The sequence below is a fragment of the Coregonus clupeaformis genome, chromosome 18, assembly GCF_020615455.1.
Source record: "Coregonus clupeaformis isolate EN_2021a chromosome 18, ASM2061545v1, whole genome shotgun sequence".
In the NCBI taxonomy this organism is placed as follows: Eukaryota; Metazoa; Chordata; class Actinopteri; order Salmoniformes; family Salmonidae; genus Coregonus; species Coregonus clupeaformis.
In genome coordinates this window covers 50,806,025-50,825,547 of record NC_059209.1, presented here as the reverse complement: position 1 = coordinate 50,825,547, position 19,523 = coordinate 50,806,025, and the positions used below count along the sequence as shown (strand labels likewise).

The window sequence follows — 19,523 nt, the reverse complement described above, 5'->3', positions numbered from 1 at the left end:
GACTAATGACACTTGCCAGATTACCGAGAGTGCCCGAGGGTTTGACAGAAGCTATCCTCTGATTCTGGAATACACATTCTATTCACACTGGTTACTTTTTAGGAAACAAGTCTACTACCAAATATATGTTTTCTTTGCTTTATTTCTTCTTCTTACATACCATGTGGAAATGTATTTTTTTTCTGTCTCAAAATTTAAACAAAGGCGACAAAAACATGTTTTACATTCCTTTGTATGACACTATCTGTAAAAATTAAAAGTATTTTGAAGGCAGTATTTGAAGAGGTGAAGGGTGAGTAGCCCATGATTAGGGTGATTTGAGTGACAAAATAATTTTAAAGAATGAAAACAATTGTATTGAATCTTTACCTCCACACCACTCCTCTGGGGCAGTCTTTTTCAGTGTTGCTGCTGGGTCCACAAGAGAAAGGCACCAGAGGTGATTCAAGAGAGTAACATTCATTCACACTCCTGAACTACCTTTGATTAACACACAGCAACTAATGGACACATCTGTAAACACAGAGGGTGACAATATTGTAGCGAGTCTGGATAGGGGATTGGCTGGGCGTCCCCTTGACCCTCTTCTTTAGCATCATGGTAGTAAGTGAAGTTGCTTCACATTCCTCTCGAATGCTCATTCCACCACCAGTTAGATGTCCATTTCAAACTGTGCATCATCCCCTTCACAAACATAACATGTGTTAATTTATTTATTTCCTACTCACCCTATATAATGGCCTATTTGAAGAGTCTGACAGGCAATACTTACATAAGGGGCAAATATTGAAACCTGAAAATTACCCAAACTCCATCGAGGTTCCAGTAAATCTGAACATTTTATCTCATTAAATAACATATCTTCCATAAAACGAATTTATTTCCTATGACTGTTTTCAGGAATGTTTTTTTTTGTTGGCACAGTAATATCTGAGATACGAGTAAATAGTTGGCCTGCCTGACTGGATCATGTTCTTACCAGCGCTGTTGTCAGCAGGTGCAGCGATATTGTTGTTGTTCAGTGGTTCTCCGTTATGGGCCTTTACATTGCTGATGTGTTTTGAGGGTGGGCTGGTGACCCCTGGAATGTCAGGGAGAGAGTACGGGGGAGCCCTGGCCAGCGGGGAAGTGCGGCACTCCAGCAGGAACTTCCGGTCGTAGATGATTCTTGTACCTAAGGTGAAAGAGAGGAGGGTCAGGGTAGAAATGTTCAATAAATAGTGATGCAAATGTTACGGATCAAACAGGAGCACAATCCCTCCATAGCACTCATCCTGTTCCGCAGTCCTATTTGGTTGAAAGCCTGCAGTTAAACCTCACTCGTCACATACTCTTTCACACCAGGTATCTATTCTACTGTATTTTAGTCATTGCCACGCCGACATTGCTCGTCCTAATATTTATATATTTCTTAATTCCATTATTTTACTTTTAGATTTGTGTGTATTGTTGTGAATTGTTAGATACTACTGCACTGCTGGAGCTAGGAACACAAGCATTTCGCTACACCCACAATAACATCTGCTACATATGTGTATGTGACCAATAATTTGATTTGATATTTTGGAACAGAGAACGTGTGTGAAGTGAAAGCCCTACATTAATAATAATAATACATTTGTAAAGTACTGTTCATTACAAAATAACCTCCAAGTGCATAAATCAACATACCGCCTCAATTATTTGCTATGCATGCGTATGACTGAATAAAAAAAACATAAAACGAATATATATACAGTACCAGTCAAAAGTTTGGACACCTACTCATTCAAGGGTTTCTCTTTATTTTTTTAACTATTTGTTACATTGTAGAATAATAATGAAGACATCAAAACTATGAAATTACACTTATGGAATCATGTAGTAACCAAAACAAAGTGTTAAATCAAAATATATTTTATATTCAAATATCCACCCTTTGCCTTGACAGCTTTGCACAGTCTTGGCATTCTCTAAACCAGCTTCACCTGGAATGCTTTTCAACAATCTTGAAGGAGTTCCCACATATTCTGAGCACTTGTTGGCTGCTTTTCCTTCACTCTGCCGTCCGACTCATCCCAAACCATCTCAATTGGGTTGAAGTTGGTGGATTGTGGAGGCCAGGTCATCCGATGCAGCACTCCATCACTCTCCTTCTTGGTCAAAAATCCCTTAAACTGCCTGAAAGGTGTGTTGGGTCATTGTCCTGTTGAAAAACAAATGATAGTCCCACTAAGCCCAAACCAGATGGGATGGCGTTTTGCTGCAGAATGCTGTGGTAGCCATGCTGGTTAAGTGTGCCTTGAATTCTAAATAAATCACACAGACAGTGTCACCAGCAAAGCACCCCCACACCATCACACCTCCTCCTCCATGCTTTACGGTGGGAACTTCACATGCGGAGATCGTCAAAGACACGGTGGTTGGAACCAAAAATCTCAAATTTGGACTCCAGACCAAAGGACACATTTCCACCGGTCTAATGTCCATTACTCGTGTTCCTTGGCCCAAGTAGGTCTCTTCTTCTTATTGGTGTCCTTTAGTAGTGGTTTCTTTGCAGCAATTCGACCATGAATGCCTGATTCACGCAGTCCCCTCTTAACAGTTGATGTTGAGATGTGTCTGTTACTTGAACTCTGTGAAGCATTTATTTGGGCTGCAATTTCTAAGGCTGGTAACTAATGAACTTATCCTCTGCAGCAGAGGTAACTCTGGGTCTTCCGTTCCTGTGGTGGTCCTAATGAGAGCCAGTTTCATCATAGCGCTTGATAGTTTTTGCGACTGCACTTGAAGAAACTTTCAAAGTTCTTGACATTTTCCGTATTGACTGACCTTCATGTCTTAAAGTAATCATGGACTGTCATTTCTCTTAGCTTATTTGAGCTGTTCTTGCCATGATACGGACTTGGTATTTTACCAAATAGGGCCATCTTCTGTATACCCCCCTCCCCCCTACAACAACTGATTGGCTCAAACGCATTAAGTAGGAAATCAATTCCACAAATTAACTTTTAAGGCAGCACACCTGTTAATTGAAATGCATTCCAGGTGACTACCTCATGAAGCTGGTTGAGAGAATGCCAAGAGTGTGCAAAGCTGTCATCAAGGCAAAGGGTGGCTATTTGAAGAATCTCAAATATACAATATATTTTGATTTGTTTAACACTTTTTTGGTTACTACATGATTCCATATGTGTTATTTCATAGTTTTGATGTCTTCACTATTATTCTACAATGTAAAATATTTTTTATAAAGAAAAACCCTTGAATGAGTAGGTGTGTCCAAACTTTTGACTGGTAGTGTATGTGCAAAACGGTTCTGCTTGTACTGTCCTCTGTGCTGTTCTATCCACAGGGTACAATCAGTCACTGATATCTGCTCACCAATGGGTGGTTCAAGGCAAGCTAGCCTACATATATCGGTCAGCTGCTTTCTGTGACAGAATTTCCCACAGGCTACTGATAAGTGGCCCAAAAGGACAAACCTCAGCAAAATGGCAGAGGAGTAACCCGTGGCAGCCCTCCGTACATTACCCCTCCTGTTAACCTTGGATTAATATTAGAGAGGGAAACTGGACTGTGAGTGCATCCCAAATGGCACCCTATTCCCTATCAAATGGCACCCTATTCCCTATTTACAGGCCCTGGTCAAAAGTAGTGCACTATAGGGAATTAGGGGTGGGAATTGCAAGGGACTTCAGGATGAGATATTATCACGATACTTAGGTGCCGATTCCTAATTTTCATTTCAACCATTTGATGTCTATGATGTACTAAGTGTCTTATTGAAGAGCGTTGTAAAACAATCCACTGAGGCTGACACACTTGATCCCTTTTTGCTACAGCTTTCTGCCCCACTTATTGCAAAATCATGAACCTATAGTTTTAACTTGACAATTATTTCTGGGGTTATCCGTAAGATCTGGAAAACGGCACAAGTCCTCCCCCTACACAAAAGGCGGAGATCCTTCTGAATTGGATACCTATCGTCCAATTTCCAAGCTAACTTGCCTTGACAAAGTTTTAGAGTCCCTGGCCAACTCTCAGCTTAGAACTGTTTTAACTTCTCATTCTATTCTTAATGAGCACCAATCTGGTTTTAGACCTGGATATAGCACTGTTTCAGCGGCTACACTTGTCTTTGATGTTCTATATTGTTTAGACCATAAAAATCCTTGCGCTGCCTTATTTATTGACTTGTCGAAGGCTTTTGACACAGTTGACAATTTCTTACTTGTTCAAAGGTTGTCTGAAATAGGCATCTTGCAATTGGTTCAATAACTATCTAACGGACAGGTCACAATGTGTGCTTACTGACGGTATCAAATGCAGTTTCCTCAATATTACAAAAGGTGTGCCCTGTTCTCTTCACTATTTATATAAATAATATTGGGTCTATCTGTTAAAACCTGTAACATCGATCTCTACGCGGATCATACAGTTATTTACTCCTGTGCCCCCTTAGTACAGCAGGCCATTCATGACCTTCAACATGGTTTTGACTCAATTCAAAAATCGCTTACTGATCTTAAACTAGTGCTAAATGCTAATAAAACCAAATGTATGTTGTTCTCTAGGTCTCGTAATATTGACCCTGAAGACCTGCATATTTGCACATTAAAGGAAGCCCAAATTGAGCAAGTTCCACATTATAAGTACTTGGGTATTTGGATTGAAGATAAACTCTCTTAAAACACACATCCTCTGTAGCTCAATTGGTAGAGCATGGCGCATGTAACGCCAGGGTAGTGGGTTCGATCCCCGGGACCACCCATACGTAAAAATGTATACACACGACTGTAAGTCGCTTTGGATAAAAGCGTCTGCTAAATGGCATATTATTATTATATTATTAAAAACTGACAAAAAAGCTTAGCTTCTTTTCTAGTAATAAATCCTGCCTCACTTTGGAAAGTATGAGGAAGATGGTTCAAGCAACGCTTCTCCCAGTACTTGATTATGGTGATATAGTCTACATGCATGCGGCAGCCTCTGTTTTAAAAACCTTAGACTCAGTCTATCACTCAGCACTGCGTTTTATCACTGTGGACAATATTCGTACATATCACTGCATTTTGTATAGTTCTGTTGGCTGGGAGTCTGACTACCAGAAGGGCTCAGCATTGGCTACTTTTTGTATTTAAAACAGTTCTTCAGAATCCCCATTACCTCAGCTCACGTATTAAATCGGAGATCCAGCAATTTTCAGACCCGCTCTCTGGATTGGCTGGTTCTGGAGGTCCCACGGGTCTCCACTGAGCTGGGGATTTGACTCGCTGGTCTCCATTGGATAGTTTAGATCAATTTTGAGGGAGATAATATGTGATAGTTGTGTTTGTTTTGATTAATCTTGTATTTATTGTATTGATGTTATTTTGCATTGTTGTATTGAATTGTGTTCATCAAATCGTCACATGCGCCGAATACCTTACAGTGAAATGCTTACTTAAAAGCCCTTAACCAACAATGCAGTTAAGAAAGAATACCAAAAAATACAATATAAAACAATATGAAATAAAAGTAACAAATAATTAAAGAGCAGCAGTAAAAATAACAATAGCGAGGCTATATACAGGGGGTACCGGTACCGAGTCAATGTGCGGGGGCACAAATAGTCGAGGTAATTGAGGTAATATGTACATGTAGGTAGAGTTATGAAAATGTGATAATAAATCAGAGTAGCAGCAGCGTAAGGGGGGGGGGGGCAATGCAAATAGTCTGGGTAGCCATTTGATTAGATGTTCAGGAGTCTTATGGCTTGGGGGTAGAAGAAGCTGTTTAGAAGCCTCTTGGACCTAGACTTTGCGCTCTGGTTCCGCTTGCCGTGCGGTAGCAGAGAGAACAGTCTATGACTAGGGTGGCTGGAGTCTTTGACAATTTTGAGGGCCTTCCTCTGACACCACATGGTATAGAGGTCCTGGATGGCAGGAAGCTTGGCCCCAGTGATGTACTGGGCCGTACGCACCACCCTCTGTAGCGCCTTGCAGTCAGAGACCGAGCAGTTGCCATACCAGGCGGTGATGCAACCAGTCAGGTGGTGCACCTGTAGAACCTTTTGAGGATCTGAGGACCCATGCCAAATCTTTTCAGTCTCCTTATGGGGAAAAGGTTTTGTCGTGCTTGGACCATGTTAGTTTGTTGGTGATGTGGACACCAAGGAACTTGAAGCTCTCAACCTACTCTACAGCCCCGTCGATGAGAATGGTGGCGTGCTCAGTCCTCTTATTTTTCTTGTAGTCCACAATCATCTCCTTTGTCTTGATCACGTTAAGGGAGAGATTGTTATCCTGGCACCGCACGGCCAGGCCTCTGACCTCCTCCCTATAGGCTGTCTCGTCATTGTCGGTGATCAGGCCTACCACTGTTGTGTCATCGGCAAACGTAATGGTGTTGGAGTCGTGCCTGGCCATGCAGTCATGAGTGAACAGGGAGTAGAGGAGGGGACTGAGCACGCACACCTGAGGGGCCTCCGTGTTGAGGATCAGATGTGTTGTGGCAGATGTGTTGTTACCTACAGTTACCACCTGGGGGCGGCCCGTCAGGAAGTCCAGGATCCAGTTGCAGAGGGAGGTGTTTAGTCCCAGGGTCCTTAGCTTAGTGATGAGCTTTGAGGGCACTATGGTGTTGAACGCTGAGCTGTAGTCAATGAATAGCATTCTCACATAGGTGTTCCTTTTGTCCAGGTGTGAAAGGGAAGTGTGGAGCGCAAAAGAGATTGCATCATCTGTGGATCTGTTGGGGCGGTATGCAAATTGGGTGGGTCTAGGGTTTCTGGGATAATGGTGTTGATGTGAGCCATGACCAGCCTTTCAAAGCACTTCATGGCTACAGACGTCAGTGCTACGGGTCGGTAGTCATTTAGGCAGGTTACGTTACTGTTATTGGGCACAGGGATTATGGTGGTCTGCTTGAAACATGTTGGTATTATAGACTCAGACAGGGAGAGGTTGAAAATGTCAGTGAAGACACTTGGTCAGTGCTTGCACGGAGTACACGTCCTGGTAATCCGTCTGGCCATGCGGCCTTGTGACTGTTTACCTGTTTAAAGGTCTTACATCGGCTACGGAGAGCGTGATCACACAGTCATCTGGAACAGCTGATGCTCTCATGCATGTTTCAGTGTTACTTGCCTCGAAGCGAGCATAGAAGTAATTTAGCTTGTCTGGTAGGCTTGTGTCGCTGTGCTTCCCTTTGTAGTCTGTAATAGTTTGTAAGCCCTGCCACATCCGACGAGCGTCGGAGCCGGTGTAGTACGTTTCGATCTTAGTCCTGTATTGACGCTTTGCCTGTTTGATGGTTCGTTGGAGGGCATAGCAGGATTTCTTATAAGCTTCCGGGTTAGTCCCACTCCTTGAAAGCGGCAGCTCTACCCTTTAGCTCAGTGCGGATGTTGCCTGTAATCCATGGCTTCTGGTATGTACGTACAATCACTGTGGGGACGACGTCATGGATGCACTTATTGATGAAGCCAGTGACTGATGTGGTGTACTCCTCAATGCCATCGGAAGAATCCCGGAACATATTCCAGTCTGTGCTAGCAAAACAGTCCTGTAGCTTAGCATCTGCTTCATCTGACCATTTTTCTATTGCCCGAGTCACTAGTGCTTCCTGCTTTAGTTTTTGCTTGTAAGCAGGAATCAGGAGGATAGAATTATGGTCCGATTTGCTAAATGGAGTGTGAGGGAGAGCTTTGTACGTGTCTCTGTGTGTGGAGTAAAGGTGGTGTAGAGTTTTTTTTTCCATCTGGTTGCATATTTAACATGCTGGTAGAAATTAGGTAAAACTGATTTAAGTTTCCCTGCATTAAAGTTCATGTTCAAAGGGCTCCCTTGAGAATGAGACCCTGGTCTCAATGGTGATCCAGTCTAAATAAAAGTAAAACAAAATAAATATGTATTGTGATTCTCACAATTCTATATGTAATGCGATTCGATACTGTGATTTTATTGCGATTCGATGTTCCAAACATATTGCTTACCATATGTATGCTGCAGAGGGACAAGAGAGAGCCATGAGAAAAGTGTTTATCAATCATGGAAATAAAAGTGCTGAAAACTAATTGGCTCCCTATTTAAAAAGAAAATGGATAACAAGCTTAGAAGGAAAAATACTGGAGTTTTGGTGCAGGTACAGCCAACTAGCGCAAAAATAATATTGCGATATTGTCAAAACTATACATTTTCAACATCACCACGTCAAGAAACAAATATCACTATAATTCAGGAAATGAGTAGGAAATAAATGTTATCCATCATATCTTGCTTGTTATTGCATATTTTACATATCATTCAATGCATTTAAAATGATAAATGCATTGAAAGTTCTAGGAAAAGCTCTACATGCGTCTCATTTGTTAATGGTGTCTCATGACAGAGGGTTCATGGTTCATGCAATACAGCTGCTACTGAAAGATAAGGAACTGCAACATGACCTGGCACGTCCTGCTAGTGCGTTAATCATCTCTGAATCAGTGTTGAACGCCGCCAACAACAATTCAGCTGTGACCAAGTGAAGAGGGAGGAAGTGAAAGGCCTCGTGTGGAAACAGTTAGTGCTTTCCAGAATCATTGGAACGACCCTACCCTAAACCATAGCTGTTTTAAAATGTCAATTTCAATAGGGTTACCTCAGAGTTGGTATGTCACAAGGATTCTGTTTAGACTTTTCCATGTGGAAACGCTTTTTAAAAAATCACGACAGGCAACAGTGTCCTAGCCTACATATTCATAATTCAATTCACAATGGCATGCAAGCCATGCATGAATCATGCAACAAATATGTTCTCTGGGACTGCTTAAAATCTCAGATACTTTAAAATGTCAGATAATGTCAGGTATGTTTACTTTGCAATGCACTCTAGTCTCTACCTGCTTGCTATACCTGCTTCACACGATATGAAAGGACTCATGTCAGTTGTTGCACAGATGTAACCACACATGCATGTGCAATGTGCATATAATGCATCCTATGAATATAACAAGTAAGAAAGAAAGTTGAAGTGTGGTGTGTTGCAGGGCAGCTCTCTTGGGCCTTTACTGTTTTCTAGTTTTACTAATGACCTACCGCTAGCCTTAAGTAAAGCCTGTGTGTCCATGTATGCGGATGATTCAACATTATACGTGTCAGCAAACACGGCTAATGAAATCACTGCAACCCTAAACAAAGAGTTGCAGTCAGTTTTAGAATGGGTGAGCAGTAATAACCTAGTCCTGAACATCTCTAAAATTAAAAGCATTGTATTTGGTGCAAAGCATTCCCTAAATTTAGACCTCAGCTGAATCTGATAATGAATAATGTGGCTGTTGAGCAAGTTGAGTAGACTAAACTACTTGGTGTTACCTTAGATTGTAAACTGTCTTGGTCAAAGCATAATGGTTCAATTACAAGTCAATGGTTGTAAAGATGGGGAGAGATCTGTCCGTGATAAAGAGATGCTCAGCTTTTTTTTTTACATCACACTCTACAAAGCAAGTCCTGCAGGCTCTAGTTCTATCTTATCTTTATTATTGCCCAGTCATATGGTCAGGTGCTGCAAAGAACGACCTAAGAAAGGTCGCAGTTGTAAATGAGAACTTGTTCTCAACTGGCTTACCTGGTTAAATAAAGGTGAAATAAAATAAAAAATAATAGCAATACTATGCATTCCAGCCTCTTTTGGCTAAAAGTTGAGGAGAGACTGACTGCATCGCTTCTTGTTTTTATTAGAAACATGAATGTGTTGGAAATTCCAAATTGTTTGCACTTACCCCACCAGACATGCCACCAGGGGTCTTTTCACAGCCCCCAGGTCCAGAACAAATTCAGGTAAAATACGTTTTAGAGCCATGATTGCATGGAACTCCCTTCCATCTCAGATAGCCCAAGTGAACACCAAACCTGGTTTAAAAAAAACAAAAAGCAACTCCTCTCCCCTATCTGACTTCATTACACTTGTATGTAAATGTTAACTGGTATGTATAAGTTATGTATGCAGTGTTCGGTCAGCACAGGATCTATTTTTAAACGTATGTAGCTCTGTTCTTGTCTATTATTGTTCTGTATTGTCATGCTTTATGTTATAATAATATGCCGTTTAGCAGACGCTTTTATCCAAAGCGACTTACAGTCATGTGTACATACATTTTTACGTATGGGTGGTCCCTAGGAAGAATTGCTGTGGCTTTTGCAACAGTTAATGGGGATCCTAATAAAAGCCTAAAATCCTAGAATGCATGAAATGTTAGACGCCTGTCATAAAACAGAAGATGAATTGAATTTATATAGTGCACACCTAAACTCCGATCGAGGAAAAAGCTGACAACAGTCCATGTTGTCAATTAGGGCTAATTAGAGGTAATACTTATTGGTAATCATACCCATATCCCTGCCCTGTCTGTTTTCATTTAACTTCATTAAAAAGAGGGAAAACTTGTAATTTCCATTGCGTAATCACATTGTTCATTTGCAATAGTGTGCTATTGCCTGTGCATGTCACTTAATCTGTTGTTGCCATGCTGTAAACCAGGGTTTCAAATAATCAAAGCTTGATGATGAGTTGGTTATTTGAATCAGCTGTATAGGTGCTAGGGCAAAAACCAAACCGTGCACCAGGGAGGGGGCGCGCAGTACAGAGTTTGGGAAACCCTGCTGTAATTTACAGGCATTGGCTGTAACTACTACTAAACTAGCTAGTTAGCTAACAAGCTGTTTTGTGCAGTTAAATAATTAAGCCAAGTGACGAGCTCTCATAGCTATGTAGTAGTTGTCTATAAGTTACCATTACTTCCAGCTATTAGCTGAGACAGCTGATTGAAGAAATACTCTTACTGATATCAAGTCACACCAGCTCGTACATGTTGATCATCGTGGTGGTGTACGAAAAGTTACGCTAACGCGAGTTAGCTATGGTTAACAAGCTGACGCAAACAATGGCACGCCAGCAGAAACAAAATCAAAACAAGTCACTGAGGATGCAATGCAATGAGGCATGAGCATATAGCAGCTGAAGTTAAAGCGTTTGTCAGTGTACAATACTGCACCACAAACATTTAGCTAAATAAATGTGACTGCTAGCCATGTGTCCTTTGTATAGAGATTTGACAACGCATCGAGGTTGTGTTCTGGGCACCTGCATAGCTCGAGCGCATAATAATCAGGCTGCCAATCTAATAATTTCCCCTTGAGTTACATATGGCATATAACACAAATCTATATAGTTATATAAAGGCTAGCTAGCTACTATAGCTAACGTTACCTCCAGGAGTTATGCTGAACAGAGTTCCTCCGGGAGTTGTGGAGTAGTCGTGGGGCATGTGCGCGGCGTCGTTTATAGTCACCCGTCTGGTCGGAATGGACTTGCTAGTAGTGTTTTTCTGACAGCCCGAAGACATTTTCAAAACACAGGGCCGTTTTCTAATATCTACAAATGAGACAATTTAAAGATCCTGGACATGAAAAACAACAACGCAAACAACGTGCTGTCTGTTGTGGTTTCCTCAGTTCTTTGCTTTGGTTCAATAGCAAACTAGCTGCTTTTTCATAAAATATATAATTTTTTTTGTCATAAGTACAAATAACGTTAACTAGTCACACATTCCCACACGCAAACCTATAGAACAGGCCAGGTTCTTTATTAAAGGACCTTAGCACACGTTCTTCCACGCTCACCCTCAGCACTCACTCATTGGTATTATATCGCCCCCCACTGTTGGATGGTGTTGCTTCTTATATACAGTAAATCGCCAAATGTCCAAATTGGAAAATAGCGAGTGAGCCAAACTGATTTAGGCATCAATCAATTCAGTGTAATAATATGATACTGTTAATCAGTGTGTCTGTGATCTTGAACATGCTAGAAACTTAATACTAATATGATGATGGATGCAATGCATGGCTTTTGAGTAAAGCTGACCTATTCAATATCCTGAGCAATTACTGACATAATGCTCCAGGACTTTAATGATAAAACTTTCATGATAATACAACCGATTTCTCATTGCCAGATATGCTCCCTACCAGATCCTACTGTGAAACAATACCCCCACTGTGAAAACTTCAGAGCCATTGAAAAAAATAAGCTATAGGCCTACTGCCATCTGGTGAAATGTATTAATATTGTCCACATACATTCAACAAGTAAAATAATACTAATCTCATACAAACTCACACACACACAAACACAGGGACATTTCATTTCTTTATTAATTTTGTAAATTATTTGAGCTGGTGTACAGGGTAAATTATCTATAGATGTCTTCGGATTTCATTTGATTAAAAGGCTTGTACATGTATATATTTTTTTTCCATATTTGACCTCTCCATAACAATAAAAAAAGCAAACAAAACAAGTTAAAATACCCACAAGGCCCCTATTTTTCTCAGGTTTCAGGCATTACCCATAACTCAACAGTCTCTTGGTAGCTATGATGCCAAAAGTACATCCATAACATTACTATAATCCTGTTGACAAGGGTGCATAGCATTCTAAGTAAATATATATTTTCATATATTATATATATATTAATTCATATTAAAAACATTTTCTGTGCATGTGCGCAGTTGCATTCCTAAGTATTGAGTAATATGCTATTGCGTTAATAATGTCTTCAATACATTCTAAAGGAGTATACATGTGTTCTCTAGTTTTTGCAACAGTTAATATTTTTTTGCATGAACTTGGTGTATGTCGTCACCTCCATAGTCCTTCAGTTCATGATATTTTCACTGTAACTTTGAATAAATCTAAAGTCCTATCCACTCATCCCTCTCATTGACTCCTCTTCTCAACCTGTCACTGTGTGGAAGGAAGTCTTAGAACTGGCTCAATCTCTTTTTGGTTTTAGGGAGCAGGGATGGAATGGGGGTGGGCGGTGTTGAGGAAAGATGCTTGCCATCTAAAAAAACCTAGCAAATGAAGCCACCATGTTTTCTCAGAGAGTTGTCTAACTAACGCTCTTTCCCCATAGATCCACATAGCCCTGTATTCCCTGTCAACCCCGGCTCATTACATCCAGACTTAAAGACTGGACGTATACACAATGACCAGACACTGAAAACAAACTAAGAAGCATAATGGATGTAGAATGTTTGTATGTCTTGCCTTACTAAAGCTCTTACTGAGCCAACCTTAAGCTGTCACATGGTAGCGCTCCACTTTGGCATCACCATTCCTCTCTCTGTTGCCCCATAGCTTTGACCTAGTCAAGGTGGGGTCATAAAAGTGATATCTTTTAATGGTGCAGAGGGAGGGATAGATGATAAAATGTCTCAGAGCAAAGTCCTGAGCTGAAGATTTGTTCTCTTTCTCTTGCTCGTTCAGATTATGCATGGATGGGTTGCATTGACTTATGAATATGTATGCATATATATGAGTGTTCAGTTTTATACAGTTTCTTTGATAAACAACAACAGATCCTGAGTTCCATAGATAGACTCAAACAGCCTGACATCTAGCCTTCCTACTCAACTAACATCTACAGCGCAACACCTTACATTCATTATCTGTGGCTACAGAGGCAGATAAAGCATGGGCCTGGACTGGAGATTCATTTAAATGTATGGGTATTATTATTGCAAAGAGTGTTGATTCATATACTCTCTGGAGTGTTTGTGACACATTTTCCTACAATATGAGAAATGTAATGTATTAGATCAGTTACGATACAATGCCAAGAGGATGTATTACATCTAATATGATGTAGGATGGTATACTGTACTGAGATAACACTACTGTAAACCATGTATTGTTTGAATTAGGTCAGGGACTGGAGAGCCTCTGTTCTATGTCCAGCAGTAGTGTCACATCACCTTCACACCCATGCCAATTTACCTCCCTCAACCCTGCACTGTCATTTGTCAACACTAAATGCTGTTGTACTGTGTCAGTCTCAATTGTACTTACAATCAGAGGACTCATTACACACACTCACACATGCACGCACACACCATTCGAATTTCTCCTTAAAAGAAAATATGAATGTCATTAAGGCTTAAATCAACAATGAGTGGACACTTTTAGCTGTTTTTCAGTGTTGCTACATTCCCTTGATGAGTTTGAAAATGAGACATTTGACGGCTTGCATAAAACTCAGGGAATGGCTGGTACGAAGTTAGATTCCTTGCCCCCCCAACCTTCAAACACACACAATCGCACACAAGAACCAAACACTGTTGGGACTGGGAGAAAAACATTTTGATTAAGAGGAGAACTCTCCAACAACCCTAACCAGTAACTCAGTCCACTAACTTGTCTCCTTGGTCTACTTTACACAACCAAAATGGAAACTCTTTCTGTTCCATGCAGGTCAAGTGGATAGCAGGTGGGTTACTTGGGTTCTGGCATTGGTCCTGATCAGACAGTACATCTAAGGTCATTGGTCCTGATCAGACAGTACATCTAAGGTCAAAGTAGTGAGGGATCAGGGGGATCATAGCACACACAAACACACACACACACACACACATAAAGACCTACTCCTTCAACCAAAGTTATTGCTTTCCTTTAAACGAACATCCAACAATACATTTCTGATGGGAAACAGGGTAGGGTTGTACGGACATGAGGAGAGGGGTAAGAGGACAGGAGACAGGTTTGGGGTGGGGTTGTGTGGGCTCACAGTTGTGGGGTCAATATTACAGTTTTTAATCACAGTGATTGGTGGCTGGCTGTCTTCGCTACACTTCTGAGAGTTGCCAACAAAACAAACAACACTTACAATCCCAACACTTACAAATCTCAGTAGCTACGTTCCTCTCTCTGGCTGACTCTCACCTGTAACCAGCTTAACCAAAGCTACATTATTGCCTGTGGTGGTCAAGTTACTTATTTACCCTTATCGAATGACGGGTAGGTGCTGAGATGATCTTAAACTCTCTCTTGGATATATCCTGTGATATCAGACAGAAACACTGTCGCTGTGTGACAAAGACACAACAGAGGGGAGATGCTACATTAATTATTAGGAAACCCTGACCTCAGCTGGTAGAGGACAGGACTACTATATCCACATTGAGAGGGACTGGGGGAGTGCAGGGAGAGGTGCAGGGAGGATGGGGTGTATAGATGCCTGAGGTGGGCTGCATACAGGAGATGGTGGTGACAGGATCCACCAGACAAACTGGACTATAGCTGCACACATACTGTAGGGTAGGGGAAAGGTCTACTCGTAGGGTAGGGGAAAGGTCTACTCAAAGTCCTAATAATCGCACCAGCCTTTACTCCAATAACATTCAACTTGGAAACACACAAACCACTCTGGGGAGGTTGGTTATGTGGTTGGGGATGCAAGTCAACACAGAAACTCCTCTTCCTAAAACACAAAGAACTGTGAAATGTATCTGAAGCCAATAATGCCCTCTAGGTGAGCTGAAGGGAGCAAAGGGAGGGAGCACATGAAAATCACAAAATAACAAATAATCGGACACACAAAAACGGACAGATAAAACAGGCAGAATGACACAAAGTTTTGTTTTGTTTGTTCTTATACCCACACAGATCAAGATATATAGAATATACGCATAGAGTTAACCAAACAAGAAAACCAGGGCAGAAGATCTGAAACAGCAGCAGCATCATCAGTATCGCATAGGGTTTTTGTGACATAAAACACACGTAACACTCAGTCACGTAGCATTTAAGTGCATATAGTATGTACAACGCCAATATCCTAAGTGTATGCTACTGGAGTGGGATAGTGGGACAGTAGGACATAAGAAGGCTAAAACTAGCCTGTGGTGATGTTTGTTTGTTTGCTAGAAGAGTTTGATTAGTGTGACAGGGAGGGGGGAGCAAACCTTTGCCTAGAAATAATTTAGAGTATTTAACAGACTCCCTTTTCAGAAGTTTCACAAACAAACACTGCCCTTTTTCTTCAGGAAAGGGACGTATGACGTATTCACCTTTCCCTACACCCCATCATGACCTCCCATCCCAAATGGGAGTGATCCCTTCCCTCCCTCCCCCAACCCACCCCCATAACCCCTAGTACTGTAGTTAAAGACAGGCCATGCGCCAGCAGTCATTCATGCTGATACATATAACAGGAAGCACATTTTGGTTGCTAGTTTTTTTGTTGTCTCTGTTTGGTTTTTGTTTTATACGAAATCATGCTTCTAGTCTAGTACTTGATGTTTTTTTGATTGTTTCTTTAAAAAAAAAAAAAGTACGAAAACTACAAGTAAATCCATTTCCTTCTCCGGTGCGTGCCGATCATCGGCGTAGCCATTGTGGTTGTCGTTATTATGAAGTTGGGGTTTTGTCGTTCAGATCTCTCTTCTTTTATCTCCATTATTACACTCCTCTTCATGTGCACTCTTCCTCCTGTCTATTGCTGCCAGTCATGTGTCATAAGTAGGATTGTTTTGGTGTGGGGTTCAACTCCTGGAGGGAAAAAGAAACAGAGGTTTATATGGAGCAAGGACAAGCTTCCCATCAGTGTGAGGAGAATCTGACCAAACAGTTCTGTTGGATCGGTATGCAGCTGTCCTTCTGAGTTTTCTCTACTGTTTGTAGAACCATCTGCAACTGGACATTTATAAGATAACTGTTTTATGTAATTGAGAACGAAAGGAGTATCGGCAATACCAGGTTAGTTAAAATCTATGGCAGCGTTTTTCCATTAGCCAAGCAGTAACCTGGTATGGAAGCATTCACATATTAGGGTTTCTAACAGTAGCTAGGTTAGAGCTTGTCTTACAAATGTCCTTGGATAAAGAGACAATTTACCCCAACCTTCCTTTCAAGCTTGGAAATAGGGGACTCCAGAGTCACATATACAGTGCCTTCAGAAAGTATTCATACCCCTTGACTTAGTCTACATTTTGTTGTGTTACAGCCTGCATTCAAAATTGATTAAATATATTTTTTTCTCACCCATCTACACATAATACCCCATAATGACAAAGCGAAAACATATTCTTAGAAATTTCTGCAAATGTATTGAAAATGAAATACAGAAATATCAAATTTACATATGTATTCCCACCCCTTAGTCAATACATTGTTAGAATCACATTTGGCAGTGATTACAGCTGTAAGTCTTTTTGGGTAAGTCTCTAAGAGCTTTGCACACCTGGATTATACAATATTTGCCCATTATTCTTTTCAAAATTCTTCAAGCTCCGTCAAATTGATTGTTGATCATTGCTAGACAACCATTTAAGTCTTGCCATAGATTTTCAAGCCGATTTTAAGTCAAAACTGTAACTCGATCACTCAGGAACATTCACTGTCTTCTTGGTAAGCAACTCCTGTGTAGATTTGGCCTTGTGTTTTAGGTTATTGTCCTGCTGAAAGATTAATTAATCTCCCAGTGTCTGGTGGAAAGCAGACTGAACCAGGTTTTCCTCTAGGATTTTGCCTGTGTTTAGCTCCATTCCATTTCTTTTTTATCCTGAAAACCTCCCCAGTCCTTAACGACTACAAGCATACCCATAACATGATGCCGCCACCACTATGCTTGAAAATATGGAGAGTGGTACTCAGTAATGTGTTGTATTGGATTTGCCCCAAACATAACACACATAATATTGAGGACAAAAAGGTACTTGCTTTGCCACATTTTTAGCAGTATTACTTTAGTGCCTTGTTGCAAACAGGATGCATGTTTTGGAATATTTGTATTATGTACAGGCTTCATTCTTTTCACTCTGTCAATTAGGTTAGTATTGTGGAGTAACTACAATGTTGTTGATCCATCCTCAGTTTTCTCCTATCACAGCTATGAAACTCTGTAACTGTTTTAAAGTCACCATTGGCCTCATGGTGAAATCCCTGAGCAGTTTCCTTCCTCTCCGGCAACTGAGTTAAGAAAGACGCCTGTATCTTTGCAGTGACTGGGGGTATTGATACACCATCCAAAGTGTAATTCATAACTTCACCATACTCAAAGGCCCATCTACCAAAAGGTGCCCTTCTTTGCGTGGCATTGGAAAACCTCCCTGGTCTTTGTGGTTGAATCTGTGTTTGAAATTCACTGCTCGACTGAGGGACCTTACAGGTAATTATGTGTGGGGTACAGAGATGTTAAACACTATTATTGCACACAGAGTGAGTCCATGCAACTTATTTTGTGACTTGTTAAGCACATTTTTACTCCTGAACTTATTTAGGCTTGCCATAACAAAGGGGTTGAATACTTATCGACTCAAGACATTTCATTTTTCATTCATTTGTACATTTTTGAAAAATATAATTCCCCATTGACATTATGGGGTATTGTCTGTAGGCCAGTGACAAAAAAAATCTCCATTTAATCATTTTAAAATTCAGGCTGTAACACAACAAAATGTGGAAAAAGTCAAGAGGTGTGAATACTTTCTGAAGGAACTGTATCTATGGCTCTAAGGGGGTTTATTTCTCCTACTTTATGAGAGTGTTGTGCATTGTTAGTCAAGTATGTGATTTTACTAAGTCATTAGTCTGTTTATAATGTAAGTGTTTCTGTTTTACTGATCAAAGTGAAACTGAGTGTAGTGGGTGGCATGTAATGGTGTGTGCCGTCTCTGGTCGGAAATGTCAGCAATCTGACTAAGGCTACTGCATTCCTCAGAGTGCAAATTCATGGGACATGTTTCTCGTCTGGGTGTGTCTTATACATCAGTGTAACGGTCACACACAAAGCAAGTCAAGCTTTTACACACATATTCACACATGGACACACACACACACACCCATAAACACAGGTGCTCCAGATTATTTTCATTTGAAAGAACAACTGGCCTGTCAACTTTGACCTTTGAAAACCTGCTGGATCCCCAACACCCTTTGCCATTCTAGCCACATGCCATGCCATCTGTAATAGGCACGACAGTCAGCGCTAACATAAACATAGGGAGAAAGATACTGCATGTAGCTAGGCCTACTGTATTTTTCTTATCAAACCCAGTCAGACATGTACTCTATTAGTACTACACCCCCACATAGTGACACACATTGAACTGACTCTTCACACACTGATGAATACCCACTGTAACAGTCTACACACACTGACCACAGATTCTGCTGTAGTTTAGTCTCTCCTAAGACATTATGACAACAACTGTGCTGTACATCCATGATCCAACTGTATATGACACACTGATACTCATTTACATTTTAGTCATTTAGCAGACGCTCTTATCCAGAGCGACTTACAGTTAGTGAGTGCATACATTTTCATACTGGCCCCCCGTGGGAAACGAACCCACAACCCTGGCGTTGCAAGCGCCATGCTCTACCAACTGAGCTACAAGGGACTCATCTACAGCAAAACTCTACACACTAATATAATATCTTATAAAGTTCTATATGTACTGATGTATGTTACTTTCTGATAGAACATTTGGAAGTACTGTAGATAGAGGGAGATGGGCAATGAAGAGACAAAGGGAGGAAAGTTTAAGGCCGTAGACAGGAAAGGCTGAGTCGGGACTTGTACCCCCGTTGCCCGCACAAATCTATAGTCAACATTAAATGTGAATCAACTAAATTAATGCCACCCAACAGTCATACTGTAACATAATAATGCACAGTAGTTGCATCGAATGCCAATGATACAGTATTAGTTCAATGCTAATCCACATCAAATG

The 19,523-nt window shown here is 40.9% G+C and overlaps 2 protein-coding genes across 12 annotated transcripts in view; both read right to left on the bottom strand.

Annotated features, from left to right (window-relative positions):
• Nucleotides 1-124: 124 nt before the first annotated feature.
• LOC121530955 (eukaryotic translation initiation factor 4E-binding protein 2) lies at nt 125-11,628 on the bottom strand. Its single transcript, XM_041836358.1, has 3 exons — nt 11,212-11,628; nt 980-1,174; nt 125-684 (listed from the first exon to the last, which is right to left on the bottom strand). The coding sequence occupies exons 1-3, from the start codon at nt 11,345-11,347 to the stop codon at nt 653-655; spliced, it is 363 nt and encodes a 120-aa protein (XP_041692292.1). The 5' UTR covers nt 11,348-11,628; the 3' UTR covers nt 125-652.
• A 512-nt stretch (nt 11,629-12,140) lies between these two features.
• The window catches only part of LOC121530953 (ankyrin-1-like), a 70,942-nt gene continuing 63,559 nt past the window's right edge, over nt 12,141-19,523 (bottom strand). For all 11 annotated transcript variants that reach the window (XM_045226924.1, XM_045226927.1, XM_045226928.1 and 8 more), the window contains one exon: nt 12,141-16,335. In XM_045226924.1, coding sequence (XP_045082859.1) covers nt 16,300-16,335 — 36 coding nt within the window. In that variant the 3' untranslated portion in view covers nt 12,141-16,299. The remainder of the gene's footprint in view (nt 16,336-19,523) is intronic.